The sequence below is a fragment of the Taudactylus pleione genome, unplaced genomic scaffold (genome assembly GCF_031769625.1).
Source record: "Taudactylus pleione unplaced genomic scaffold, aTauple2 ptg000043l, whole genome shotgun sequence".
NCBI classification, from domain to species: Eukaryota; Metazoa; Chordata; class Amphibia; order Anura; family Myobatrachidae; genus Taudactylus; species Taudactylus pleione.
The window spans coordinates 11,743,734-11,759,203 of NW_028284445.1; the positions used below are offsets into that span (position 1 = coordinate 11,743,734).

The 15,470-nt window shown below is 44.8% G+C and overlaps 1 protein-coding gene across 1 annotated transcript in view; it reads right to left on the minus strand.

Annotated features, from left to right (window-relative positions):
• LOC148537855 (cilia- and flagella-associated protein 337-like) overlaps positions 1-15,416 on the minus strand; it is an 87,076-nt gene extending 71,660 nt beyond the window's left edge. Inside the window, exons 1-2 of the mRNA XM_088460169.1 lie at positions 15,242-15,416; positions 7,261-7,472 (exon numbers count right to left, since the gene is read on the minus strand). Coding sequence (XP_088316295.1) covers positions 7,261-7,472; positions 15,242-15,416 — 387 coding nt within the window. The remainder of the gene's footprint in view (positions 1-7,260; positions 7,473-15,241) is intronic.
• Positions 15,417-15,470: the final 54 nt, after the last annotated feature.

The following is a 15,470-nucleotide window of genomic DNA, read 5'->3' on the forward strand; positions in this document are numbered from 1 at the left end:
CACCCTAACCATCCCCGTTAGTGCCTAAACCTAAGTCTCCCCCCTTCGTGCCTAAACCTAACCTTCCCACCTTAGTGCCCAACCCCCCCTCCCCCAGTGGTGCCTAACCCTAACCTCCCCCCACAAATCCTAACCCCACTATGCTCCCAAAACCTAACCCTTTCCCCCCCGCAGCTGACGCTAAGGGCGCCTCGGACTTACCTCGTTCGGCTTGGCGTTCTGGCGTCAGGATTAAGGTAGGAAACGTTGTTTTGATGCCTATCTTAAGTGCCTTTTCGGGATTCCCATGTCAGTATTGAGACCGGCGGCATTGTGGTTGCCGGTCTCGTAACTACACATCTGTGCTGTTGGCCTGACTGGAACTACTAATGTGTGTCTTATGCCTACAGCGATAGAACAGTTATTTGCTTAATACATGTTTCAATGTTGTTACCATTGTGATGCATTTATTGGTCTATATACTGTACATAAGTTCAGTGGGCAGAACAGTGTGTAAGCAGCATTGTGATATACAGTGTAATTCTGATGTTGCATCTACATGAAAATGGGTTTAGATTAATTAAATAATGATATTTTCCAGCATGTGTGTTTATGTGAGTGTGTTTTGCAACCATAACACAATGTTGTTAATGCTGGGCCCAGGGGACCTTCATGCACCCATACCCTGTGTCGTTTACTGCGCACATGTGGGCTTCCCCCTCGTCACACAGGGACTGAGGGCCTGATTCAGAGCCGCTCGCTCTGAATCAGGGCCGGGCTTTTTTTTTTTTAAGCGACCTCTTGGCCGCTCGCATAGCTGTGGGTGACCACCCACATCTATAGCGAGCAGCCATGATGATGGTCGCGATGGTCAAGACTCTTGTGGTAGGGTCTCGTTCATCGCAAGCCCCAGAGAGATTTCGGCTCTAATAGAGCCGGCAGCTCTCCACTGACATCACTCGTGTATAATACAATGTATAATACAATTAAAATTGAAAAATATGTTATTTACAAAATGTATTTAAAAAAAAAAGGAAAACGAATCACTTGTATGCAAGGTTTTATATAAAGGTTTATTAAATACAAAAATGTTTATGTGATCTGATTGGTGCTGTTAAAGGTTAAACAGCTGTGCAATAGAGGGGACAGCCTCCAAAAAGTGTATACAATTAGTTAATAGTCAATTTAAATATCATACAGCTTGATAAAAATTATAAATATTTAGGCCCATATTCAATTTGAGGCGAAAAGTCCAGACTTTTCGCCTGCTGGACTTTTCGCCTCTTTCGCCTGTTTTCCAGGTGGAAAAGTATTGCGCGCGTGCCCGATAATCCCTGTATTCAATTTCAAAGGAAGCGAAAATGGGACCCAGCAAAACTGGGAGCGGACAAAAAAATGGGAATTTTCAGGAAAACATCCTATCACCCTCCTTAAGATGTCCAGACATGGGGGATCACTATGGGTACCCCCGTCTTTTGCCTGCTGAAGGGAAGTCGGGTTTTTAAATAGCCGCGGCAGGTGCATAAATGCGGCTTTGAGAAGGTGATGAAGAATAGCATTTAACAATTTTTTGGGGGGGAAATAACTATGCCCATCAAATTTGGGGTACATGAAAATGGGTGCAAGCATATTTTTAAGTCCCTAAAATTATTTTTTTAAATTCTTCAAAAATGTACCTGCCACTACTACCCGCCATGAAGAAAACACCTGCCGCATACTTTGAAACCCCTCTGGATCGAATGTGTCTTCCCTATTTATTCATTTTTAACCCCAAAATTTAAATAATTTTTTGGGGTGTCCCAATTTTTCTTTAAACTTTTTTGACACACATTGTTTTTAGGGGGTATTCCCAGAAGTGAAGGCTATTTATTTTAAGCCTGCACCCCTAAACCCCAATTCTGCACTTTTTTTCGCCAGCTAAAGGCTGGAGAAAACTTAACCCAATTTTTTTACAAAGACTTTTCGCACCGGCGATAATGGGTTTTTGCCTGGAATTGAATACGGGCCTATATCTGAAAATTTTAGCAATAATATTAAAAAGGGTATAGAGGCAGAATAAGTGAAATATAATACTAAAAAGACACAAATCAATGTAAAATGGAATTTGCTGCTTTTTTCAGCTGCAAATTGCATTTCTTAGTGCACATGCGCATCTTTTCGCAGCCACAAGCCTGACTTGTGACTGTGTACAACTAGAAGGCCTAGTCAGGGACAGAAGTGGGTGTGTAGTGTATGTGAAGGATTGGGCGGAGGAGGGTATTGTGGGAGAAGGGGCGGTATTGTGTAGCTTTGCCTAGGGCGCCTAGAAACCTTGCACTGGCCTTGACAACATACAAGTGTACATAATCCTCTGTGTTAAAATACACACAACAGGGGACATCATGCAGGGGATCAAACATGTGCCATAGTGTTATGATACCCAAAGCCTGCTTCGTGTGAACCCCCTAGAACCCAGGCTAGCGAAGTCTTCTACCAATAACAACCATCTGTTGTACGCTTAGAACTAGGTGACGTTCAACTAGTACGTAGGCGGCCGACTGGATTTATCACTCAGGGTAGTATGGTTTCAGTGGTGAGAGAATCAACAGGAACAGAAGCTGGGATACAACTGATGTGGCTTTGAGAGCCAATGGTGTGGCTTGGAGCATGATTCAGAAGTGAATAATAATCGATGCTACTTTGAGAGCCGAATGCAGAAGTGAGTAATAATCGATGCAGGTTTGAGAGCCAATGGTGCGGCTTGGAGCCGGATGCAGAAGTGAGTAATCGATGCGGCTTTGAGAGCCGATGGTGTGGCTTGGAGCCGGATGCAGAAGTGAGTAATAATCGATGCTGCTTTGAGAGCCGATGGTACGGCTTGGAGCTGGTTACAGAAGCTTGTACACAGTTGATGCGGCTTAGAGCGCCGATGGTGTGGTTTAGAGCTGGATGCAGAAGCGAGAAGTAATCGATGTGGATGAGAGCCAGTACACAAGTTTGAGTACTAGTTTGTGTACTAATCAGTGTACTGCGTCCACAAGAGTTGGTACACAAGTTGGTGTACAAATTAGTGTTCAAATTAGTGTACTGCTTCCTTAAGAGTTGGTACACAAGCTGGTGTACAAATTAGTGTACTGCATCCTTAAGAGTTGGTACACAAGTTGGTGTACAAATTTGTGTACTAATAGTGTACTGTGTTCATGAAAGTTGTTACACAAGTTTGTGTAATAGTGTACAATGGTACAGCTTTGAGAGACGGAGGCAGCACGGATGCTGCTGATGCGGCTAAGGGGCCGTAGGAGACGCTGGAGAGTCGGTGGCAGCACGGACGCTGCTGATGCGGCTAAGGTGCCGTAGGAGAGGCTGGTGAGCCAGTGGCAGCATGGACGCTGCTGATGCGGCTAGGAAGCCATTGGAGAGGCTGGAGAGGCGGTGGTGCTGCTTGGAGCCAAGAGTAGATGAAAGTATACAATAGATGCGGCTTTGAGAGTCAATGGTGCGGCTTGGAGCTAGTTACAGAAGCTTGTACACAGTTGATGCGGCTTAGAGCGGCTTAGAGTGCCGATGGTGTGGTTTGGAGCCGGATGCAGAAGCGAGAAGTAATTGATGTGGCTCAGAGCTAGTACATAAGTTTGAGTACTACTAGTTTGTGTACTAATCAGTGTACTGCATCCACAAGAGTTGGTACACAAGTTGGTGTACAAATTAGTGTACAAATTAGTGTACTGCTTCCTTAAGAGTTGGTACACAAGTTGGTGTACAAGTTTGTGCACTAATAATGTACAGTGTTCATGAAAGTTGGTACACAAGTTTGTGTACTAGTTAGTGTACAATGGTATGGCTTTGAGAGACAGAGGCAGCACGGATGCTGCTGTTGCGGCTAAGGAGCCGTAGGAGAGGCTGGTGAGCCAGTGGCAGCACGAACGCTGATGCAGCTAAGGAGCCATAGGAGAGGCTGGTGAGCCGGTGGCAGCATGGATGCTGCTGATGTGGCTAGGAAGCCGCTGGAGAGCCGTTGGCAACACAGAAGCTGCTGGTGCGGCTAGGGAGCCGTAGGAGAGGCTGGTGAGCCGATGGCAGCATGGACGTTGCTGACGTGGCTAGGGAGCCGTAGGAGAGGCTGGTGAGCCGATGGCAGCATGGACGCTACTGATGCAGCTAAAGAGCCATAGGAGAGGCTGGTGAGCTGCTGGCAGCACGGATGCTGCTGATGTGGCTAGGGAGCCATTGGAGAGGCTGGAGAGCCGGTGCCAACACAGAAGCTGCTGGTGCAGCTAGGGAGCCATAGGAGAGGTAGGAGAGCTGGTGGCAGTACGGATGCTGCTAATGTGGCTACGGAGCCGTTGGAGAGGCTGGAGAGCCAGTGGCAGCATGGACACTGCTGATGCAGCTAAGGAACCATTGGAGAGGCTTTAGAGCCGATAGCAAGGTAATACAGTTGGAATACCCTTCCACAAGGTGATACAGAATGCTGACGTTGCGGCTGAGCCGAGCGGACCTACGGGAACGCTATAGTCGGCGAGGCGGCAAAAGGTTAGCGTGTTCAAATGGGAAGACAAACCAATCATGCTGTGCTATGGATAACACGTGACCTCCTGAGACGTGCAGATCGCCTAGCAACTGAGGGAACCGGAACAAAGGCGTCATGAGAAGGTAACATACAAATATTTATGCACTGACCTACTGAGCAAATGTATCTATTACTGTACAATGCTTAATTAGCAAAAGAACACATATACATATATATATATATATATATATATATAACTACACACGCATGCATATATATATATATACCTACACACGCATGCATATATATATATATATATATATATATATACCTACACACGCATGCATATATACATACGCATATATATATACATATATTATAAGATCCTAAGTAGGCAAAAATTTGACAGCTGCTCCTACATTGATTGAGGGATACTGGATCCTCCCCAAAAAATGACCAAAAAAATAGAAAGAAGTGTTGGAGGCGCTGGTCAAAAATTAAAAAATAAACATTTATTACATATAAAATAACAACACAAAAAAACACAATAAAATAATACAATGAATAGATTAGAATCCCAGATCTATAAATAAAAAATAATAAAAAGACCGTACCAATTTGCCAATTGAGCACAAGAGACATTACCTTGCTAAAGCTATTGCACGGACCAGTGGTTCCCAAACTTTTTTGAACTGCGGCGCCCTAGAGTATCAGGCTTGTTTTTACGGCACCCCTAAGCCAAAAGTAATTGAGAAACTCAGAAAAAAAATGTAAAGTAGTAAAATGAAGTGAATTGTGCTTTTACCTGTTATCCTTAAGTTCAGTTATGTGGTGGTGGACAGGATTGTGCTTCTGTTTGTCCACATATTTACATTACATTGACCAAAAATAATTTGATTTGGTGCTGGACCACCAACCTGAGGCACCCCTGCAAATGTCACAAGGCACTCCAGGGTGCCACGGCGCACAGTTTGGGAACCACTGGCATAAACATTGATATCATAAATTGCAATGCGAGGTTACAATGTTGCTAATGCTAATGTTAAAAAGAACAAATTGTATCTTTTATAGAGATGTTGCAGCTTTAGGAAAAAAAGAGAAAAAAATCCCCATATTCCAATTTTGTAGTTAAAGACGGCTTGTCCCTGTGTTTAAAAACTCACACAGGCATGGTGAATATAAAAGAGCTTATAGGCAATATACTGTGTTTGCAAAAAAAAGGTTAGTAGTGTTATCCAGTTTTAATTGTTGAATATTCAAGTTTTCAATATATACGAGTTTGTAAGCAACACACTGTGTTTGCAAGAATATAGTTTAAATGGTTTTAGTAGTTAAACCTTCCAACTTTCAATAGCAGAGTAATTAGGCATGAGTGAGAAAGTTAAAAAATTTGGCATGGCTTGTACACATTATGCCACGCACAGTAATGCCCCTTAAAACACATTATGCCACACATAGTAATGCCCCTTAAAACAGATTATGCCACACACAGTAATGCCCCTTAAAACACAGTATGCCACACACAGTAATGCCCATTAAAACACATGTCACACACAGTAATGCCCCTTAAAACGATTTTTGCCACACAGTAATGCTCATTAAAACACATTTGATCAGATACAGGGGACAGCCTGTCCTCTCAAACATGATGAGATACTCTAGATACTTGACGAATATCTGCCTGTGACTGCTGGCAATTTTTCCTTGTTTCTCTTTTTTTTAGATATATAAGGATTGCCTTTAAAATACTTTCGCCCTCTCTATTCTGATATTAGAAGTACAATTTTGACTTCTTCAGACAGGATTTATGACTTATTGTTTGTATTTAACATTTGAATTTATCAGAATATTTTAATGAGTATTAATAATAAAAATTTATGTTTTCTAACTACCTAATCATATCTTACACATTTCATACATTAAAATATCTAATAGTGCCCCAAATAAGAGTCCTCTTGGACTGCCTGTGCAGGAAACCGTTTTTTTCTCATTGGACTAATCCTGGACTATTGGGAGCAACACCAACACTTACAATTAAGAGGGCAGTAGGTACTCGGTACTCCTAGTGATGCTTATTATAGTTGGTTTATTTACACTAAAAAACTTCTTCTCTTGTGCAGAATCTTTTCCCAATTCCGCTTTTCCCCAACTTTGATTCCTCTCAAACATGTGAAGGGAGCAGCCGGCGCATGGACGGTCAGGGGCTGTGCTGTATAGCAATAGGCTGCATGGCCCCTGCACTGCATGGAGGAGGTGTAATGTGCTGGTCTTTAAGTTAAAAAACCTCACATTACATCTCCTCCTCCGTACGGTGCAGGGGCAGTGCAGCTATATTGCTACAAGGCACAGCCCCGGCCTGAGTCTGACTGTCTACGGCCGCCACTCAGCGGCTCAGGTAAGAGAGAGGGAGGGGGTCGGGCACCGGGACAATTTTATGTTACCCCCCAACATAAAATCATTCTGACGCCCCTGCTTATATTATATATATATATATATATGTATATATACTGTATGTATATATATATATTTATATGTATGTGCATATATACGCGTGCACATGCAGCCATACATACAGTTTTTAAAATGCCAATTGTGAAGCAGATTCTGCCCCACAACTGCAAATCACTGTAAACAGAAAACACAAGTACGGGTCAGGGTAGGATTATTTTGCCCTGTGAGGACAAATTGCTAATTGCACTGTTTGTGGTTTGTGTTGTCTTCCCTGGATCTACACATAACCTCTATATGCAGCTGTATGAACGAGCCCTTAGGGAAGATCACAGCTGCTTTACCTTGTCCTTCCTGAGACTCCGGGCCGGGTCACAGTAATTCTGGAGACTTTCTATTACGTTGTCCACAAGCGCCAGAGAATGTCGTCTGTGTTGCCCGATTATCATCTCCTTCTCCATCCATTCTGGGGGGCTTTGGCTCTCCTCGTTACACTCTTCAATGCAATCTACTGTGGGCAAAGTCTGGATTCTGGGGGCACCCACAGCGGTCTTCACTTAAAAGAAGGAAAAGACTTAAAAGAAGGAGATAAATTTGATGAGAACAGGATGACTGAATGTTTCTAAAAATGTACAAATTTCCCATTTATATGCAAACATATTATAAAGGCACAGTCGTGCCCTTATATTAAGGCTGCGTGTCAAAAAACTGCAATTCTCCCGTAGAGAATTCTGGAGGGGGGGGGGCATGGTGTTTAAAGGGCTACACCTCAAAAGCTATAGGAGGTACCGAGCTGAAATTTGGCACGGCCGGGTAGAACTGATGAATGGACAAATATCCTGTAAAGCGCTGCGGAATATGTGTGCGCTATATAAATAACTGGTAATAAATAATAAAAATAAAATAAACTGTCACTCGGTGATGCATGCCAAATTTCAGGGCAAAAACATAAAAAATTTGAATTTGGGAATAATCTACATTTCCAACTGTCACTGCTGTAGTCTATGGGGGTTTTTTTGGGGAAGGCATAACTCAGGGTAGGGGTGGAATTTAGACTTGGAGTTTGTTTTATTAGGTAGCTATTGTGCCAGGCTATGTGCTTTTGGGGTTCAGGTAAATTAGAAAGTTACAGTTTTTACCTCAGAAATGCGCCATTATAGAGAAAGGACTTTTCAACTTGTTGCGCAGCCTCAGTAGGAGCCTTCAGCAGGTGTAATCAATGTGGCTTCACTTGGGTGCACAAAGATGGCTGTCGTTTGCGGGCGATAGTGGTGCTGGAACACAGCAATGGTGGAGGTGGTGGGGACATCAGTTGCGGCGGCACGGGTGTCAGCGGCGGGTGTCGGTGACGACGCGGGTGTCGGCGGTGGGCCGCAGGTGTCAGCAGCGGGTCGCGGGTGGCGGTGGGACCCAGCGGTTGTGGAGGAACCGGCAGTGGTTCGGGTGTTGGCGGCGGGCCTGGAACTGCCGCCGCGAGCCAATCTTTGAATTTTGAAATGGGTGCCGCTGCTGTACTCGGCAGAATGGCTGGCAGGGACTGGATCCTCTGGATTGACTAGTGGTCAGGGTTGATGCTGTGGTTGTGGTCCGGTGAAAGGGCTCCCCTGGCTGTGGCATCAGGCCCCTGTCAGAAATAGTCCGGTGCTGGTTCTGAAAATTAAAGGGGAATCCTACTAATTTTTTTCTCCTGTATTTCCAGAACCAGGACCGGATCAGAGCCCAGTGCTGGTTGTGCAACTTACGGGAGACCCCTACGTCATTTGTTCCCCATATTTTGGCAACCAGGTCTGGTTCTGACTTGCCCGGTGCTGGTTGTGCTTAAATATGGGGGACCCCGTATTGTTCCTATATTTAAGCACAACCAGGACTGGCTGCCTATGTTTAAAAAAAAACAACTAATAAAATGGTGTGGGCCCACCCCCCAAAAAACAACCAGCATCGGGCTTTGGAGACCCAGTACTGGTAGTGCTAAATACAGAGGTCAAATGACACAGGGGTCCCCAATATTAAGCACAACCAGCACCAGGCTTTTCAGAATCAGTACAGGTTGCCAAAATACAGGGTACAAATGACGAAGGGGTCCCCCGTATTCAGTGCAACCAGCACTGGGCTCTGAGCCGGTCTTGGTTATACAGGGGGGAAAAATGCGTAGGGCCACCCTTTCACCGGGCCCCCCAGCTGAAGCATCACCTCTGACTGCTAGTCAGCCCAGGCCGGGGATGGGCAGAAAGGCTGGTACAGAGAAAGAAAAGAGACTGGCACAGACAAAGGATGGATGGGCATAAATGCTAGTACTGAAAGAAGATAGGCAGAGAGGCTGGCACAGACAGAGGAAGGGAAGAGAGTCTGGCACAGACAGGAAAAAGGCATAGGCGAGAAAGGGCAGAAAGAGAGATGATATAGGCAGTAACAGACAGAGGAGAATGATTAAAAAAAAAAAAAAGAACAGGAAGACACTGACCTGTTGAAGAAGGAGATGATAACGCGCCATAATCATTGCTGGTACCTGAGGGAATTGTTGCAAAACCGCTCCAGTGCCTAATTTAGCTTTTTTTTTTTTTTAAAAAAAGGACAGTAATTTCTGCATGGCTTATATAGGTCACTGGGAGCAGCGGCTGTGCTGGCCAAATATTGTGGCATGCACTAGTAGTTTAAACAGTCAGAGCAGCCGGGCAGCTACTCTTGTCTCTGGGCAGCCAGGCATGCAATGCGGTGTGTGGCGCAAAGCGCTACAAATTGTACCAGCCCGGGGGAAGATACCCCTGCCTGCCTGGCCCAGACCGCCCATTGGTGATGCTCCTAATGCACATTGTAGTTCCAATTTTTCAAAGGGATGAGAATCAGAGCTCCCATCAAAACTAACAAATGTAAAGCTTTGGAAAGGTCGTCACCAACTAAGTAGCAATAGATTAAACATCAGACACTGAGCACTTGACGTCCATCACTGGTGAGTCAGGACTAAGAGGTGGTGAGCGGGAGCACTCTTCTAATGCGGCGACCCCATATGTGAACATAATGCAGGATTACAGTGCACCTTGTATAACACTACAGGGCAGAGGCAGATCTACTGTGAATTAATGAAGCCTAAGCTTTAAGGCCCCCAACCCCGGAGGGGCCATGAAGCTAATTTTTTTTAATGAGTGAATTTTTCTACAAAATCAATACAGTTTTTTAAGTGTGTGTTATTAAAATAAGGTTATTTTAGTGATTGAATCAAAAGGTTGAAGTTCTTAATATTGACCATAGAATATGCTCTACAGTAGTACATGTAGGGGGGGGTTCTGAGTACTACTGGCCCACAGGCACTCTATCTACAGCTCCGTCCAGAGGATGGCTCTTATGAGCTGGCCAGGTGCAGAAGAGAGAGCTGCTGTCAGTGTCACTGCTGAGTGCAGTACTGCCAGGTTCCACTAAATGCTCCCATCTCCATTTGTGCTGTCCCATCTGCCAGAAGTCGGCCCTGCAGTGCTGATCACAAACTGGAAGCTGAGCTGACTGAGGGGTGGCATGCAGCTCAGAGGCGGGAGCACACAGAGTGGGTGAGAGACTTGACTCAGGGGGATTCCAGAGATCCCACTCAGGAGGATCAGTAGCTGGGATCCTTCAGGGGAAGTAAGTTTTGGTTTTGTATGTGATCTATCTACAGTATCTCTCTCTCTCTTTGGGCAGGGGTCTACATCTATCTATATCTCGTGTCTCTCTCTCTCTGGGGGGTTTCTACATCTATATATCTACAGTCTTGTACTTGACTTACTCAAATTGTTAGTATGCATGCCTAGAAATGATAACTATGAAGAAGCTATATAAATGCCCCCCCCCCTGAAGGTCCGTTTCAGTAAGTGTAGTGTGGCCTGCACTACACAGTAACAAACACATCGCCACCTGCGGCGTTGTGTTTGTTTTGGCAACCAATGAGAGTCAGACAGACTCTCATTGGCTGCTGCCCTCACGGCCAAAGCCAGGCTGGAGCTCACTCATGAGCTCCACCTTCCGGCTCCTGCAGTGTGTGATGGTAGAGACGTCATGACGTCTCTCGCATAGTGCAGAGCGGGCTAGGAGGACTAAGGAGCGGACGGCGCCAGCGCAGGAGCGGGGATTCAGGTAACTTATTTTTTGTGTGTGTGTCTTTGTCCTATATATTTAAGGGGCACTGGCACTGCATAGAGGGGAGAGGCATTACTGGGGGCACTGCATAGGGGGGACTACTACTGGGGCACTATATAAGGGGCACTACTGGGACCACTACTGGGGGCACTGCATAGGGGGGGCCACTGTTGCATAGGGGGTGCCACTGCATAGGGGGGACTACTACTGGGGGCACTATATAGCGGGCACTACTGGGGCACTGCATAGGGGGGACTACTACTGGGGGCACTATATAACGGGCACTACTGGGGACACTGCATAGGTAGGACCACTACTGGGGGCACTGCATAGGAGGGACCACTACTGGGGGCACTATATAACGGGCAGTACTGGGGACACTGCATAGGGGGGACTACTACTGGGGGTACTATATAACGGGCACTACTGGGGACACTGCATAGGTAGGACCACTACTGGGGGCACTGCATGAGGGGTACTACTATTGGGGGCACTGTATAAGGGACACTGCTTAGGGGGGACTACTACTGGGGACACTGTATAGGGGGGACCACTACTATGGGCACTGCATAGGGGGGACTACTACTGGGGGAACTGCATAGGAGGGACTACTACTGGGGGCAAAGCACAGGGGGGACTACTACTGGGCACTGTATAAAGGGCACTACATAGGGGGTCCACTACTGGGGGCACTGCATGGGGGAACCACTACTGGAGGCATTGCATAGGGGGGACTACTATTGGGGGCACTGCATAGGGGGACCACTACTGGGGGCACTGCATAGGGGGGACCACTACTGGGGGCAGGGCCAGATTATAGGCAGGGTGGCAGGGGCGGTCGTCCAGGGGCCCCCACACACACAGGGCTCCCACAACTAGAACAAAAAAAAATGGAGCATTTAACTGTGTGTACTCAGGTCCTCCTCGGCGGCTGCTCAGCTGCTTCCTAACAGCAGCCGCCGACGAGGACCGGCATTGTAATACAGCAGTACAGCTAGGAAGCTCCTCCGAGGAGCTTCACTGTACTGCAGTGGTCCTGAGTGAGCAGCAGTCAAAGTCTCGCGAGATGTGACGTCACTTTGACTGCTCACTCAGGACCTGAGCTGGGGCTGTAACTAACCGATGTAACCAACTCACAGAGCACTGCAGGGGAGACTCAGAGATGAAGCAGACGTCCAAGCTAATTCCCCGTGTGTGGTTGTGAGCTGAGCTAAACAGCTGACAAGCAGGTACCACACATTTCTACACATATAATAGGCACACATTACAGGTCAATTTCTAAACATTACAGGTCAAATCCAATCAAGGTTATACACATACATATATAAAATATGTGTGCATATATATATATATATATATAAAATGTGTGTATATATATATATAATATATATGTGTGTGTATGTGTATATATATATGTATCTATATGTATGTGTATGTATATATGTATAAATATATATTGATATGTAGATACATGTGTATATATGTGTGTGTATATACATATCTATTTATTTATTTATTAACAGTTTCTTATATAGCGCAGCATATTCCGTTGTGCTTTACAATTGGAACATTAACAGAACAAAACTGGGTCATAACAAAAAGATATATAGGTAGGAAGGCCCTGCTCGCAAGCTTACAATCTATAGGGAAATAGGCATTGATACACAAGGATAGGTGCTATATATTGCATTTTGGTCCAGCCAGAATGCACAGTTTCTTGGTTGGCTGCATGATCCAGTCACACAGGAATATCGACCAAATGTCATGAGGATGTGAGAGAAAGACGATGTGTGAGATTGTGTGTGGAGTGTAAAAGGGGATGTAATTAGATATGGAAGCTATGAAGGTTATGTGGTAGGTTCTGGAATCTGATAAGCTTGCCTGAAGAGGTGAGTTTTCAGGGAACGCTTGAAGGATTGGAGACTAGAAGAAAGTCTTATTGTGCGAGGTAGGTTATTCCATAGAGTGGGTGCAGCGCGAAGAAAGTCCTGTAACCGTGAATGGGAGCAAGTAATGTATGGGGATGAGAGACGCAGATCTTGTGCTGAGCGGAGAGGTCGGGTTGGGAGATATTTTGAGATGAGTGAAGAAATGTATGTTGGTGTGGTTTGGTTAATAGCCTTATGTGTAAGTGAAAGTATTTTGTATTGAATACGGTAGAAAACCGGCAACCAATGGAGGGACTGACAGAGCGGGGCAGCATATATCTATGTATCTATATGTATGTGTATATATATATCTATATATAGATATATATCTATATATAGATATATATATTATAAATATATATATATATATATATCTATAGATATATATATAGAGAGATTTCTATCTAACTAAAGAGTATTTTGGTGTACAGAAAGATGTCTGTGTAATTTTAATTGTTTTTAGTTAACTTTAGAAATATTGTAAAATCACTTGTAACTTTTTTATATTTGATAATGTAATTGATGGGGCCCCCACCAGTTTATTGCCCAGGGGCCCCCACAGACCTTAATCCATCCTGAGTGGGGGCACTGCATAGGGGGGACTACTACTGTAGGAGGAAGCAGTTATGGTACATAATTGTGTGAGGAGGGGCAGAGTCTACATACCACAGTATAGCATAGAATTTTTTAATTTTTTTAATGTGGTCCACACTGTCTTAAAGGTTGAAGACCCCTGGTTTAGAGTATTGTTTGACACCATTGCTGTGTGTCTACGTGCTTTCCAGCCTTTAACCCTTTCCTTTCCAGGATGGCCTGATTACCTGACAACTTGCCTTTATATCTATCTATTTATCTATCTATCTATCTATCTATCTGCAGTATCTCCCTCTCTGGGTGGTTTCTACATCTATCTATCTACAGTCTCTCAGTCTGGTTTTGGACCTTGTGGGATGTTTCCCTATTGTTGTTGGTTGCAAAGGGGCACCCATAAGAGTTCAAGCTTCAAGGCCCCAAATATGTACAACCAGAGACATGAACTAGATTGGAGAAAAAATGTGTTGACTGAGTTTAAAGTAAAACACCACTAGGTGGTAGCAGAATCACTCTGGGGTTGTGGCTTGGCAGCCATAGTGGATGACACACAGTTTTAGTGCTCCATCTTTTTGTTCTTCACGCTGCTTTCCAGGGCCGCCGGTACATCCCGCAACCTCCGTGGAATGCTTTCTCGCTGTCTGGATTTCCTAGTGCAGTCTTTCTGTGCCCCTACAGCCAAGGGCTAGATTTGCGGGTGTCTCCCGATGGCTGGTCTATCTGTGGACTCCTGGCCTCACTGGTGGAACAGCATTGAGTGGGAAAAGTTCACATAGGATTATCCCACTTTGGATGTCCCTATTTCAGCTCTTTGGTCACCTTTATGTCCACCATTCCTGGTCATCAAGGCCTATCCCCCTCAGCTGCAAGTATCCTTAGTTTGTTTACTTGTATTTTTATTGCTATAACTCAATTTCCCCACTGTAGGCTAAGCAGTATTATTGTTCTTCTAGTTTATGCTTTTCATATATTCTAGTGAAATTTATTTTATGTATGCTTGAATTCTTTACTATTACTATATATTGTTTTATTTAGGTATTTCTTATCTAGGTTCTTCCTATATATGGTCTCCTGGGTGGGGATTGTACACCCTTTATTTAGAGCCAGGAGGTTAAAGATAAAAATGGCAGATTCCTTATTCTGGCCGGCACTTTTAAAGACACGCAGATCCCTTTTCTGTGGGAGAGGTTCGAAGAAATACAGGAGATTTTCCAGGGCAAACTTATGACATGGTCCCTTCCCGTGCCTTTAAGAAACTGCTAGCTGAGTTTGATTTGTACGATGCCTGGTGTACCCACTTGCCTGAGGAGAGAGATTATAACTTCTTTTCCGTGGTTCACAATAGTTATTCCAGAACTAACCTGGTTTTACTTGACAAATGGGTGCATCAGCACACCGCACGGATCAAAATTCTCCCCATTATCTGGTCCAATCATTCCCCGGTTTTGTGGATTTGGGACACGGGTCACTATTTTCCTCCAGCATGCCCATGGCGTTTCCCTGAGTACCAACTGACTAACCCTTCGACTTTACAAGCCCTTGCTGATTACCTTACATTATACACTCCAACTCCCCTCATGACACCTCTATTGTCACCTACTAGTGTACTCTGAGGGCTGTGCTAAGAGGCACTTCTATTCATAAGGGTGCCCAGATGAAAGCACGTTCACTTAAAAGACAACTGACCTGGAGTTAGTCAGACACTCTGGTCTTTGGAACTTCAAAATCAATCCCGTCTCTCTAAATCCCTGCAAGAACAGCTCCAGAAGCTCTTTATGCTTCGTATGTAATCTGCACTTGCATGTTTCCACCATAGATTTTATACTGCTGGTAATGTTGCCTCCTGTCTCATAGTTCAGAAGCTTTGTGGCCGTCATGGTCGTAATAGAATTAATTGCCTCCTTACCCCCTCTGGAACTTAGTGCCTTCAC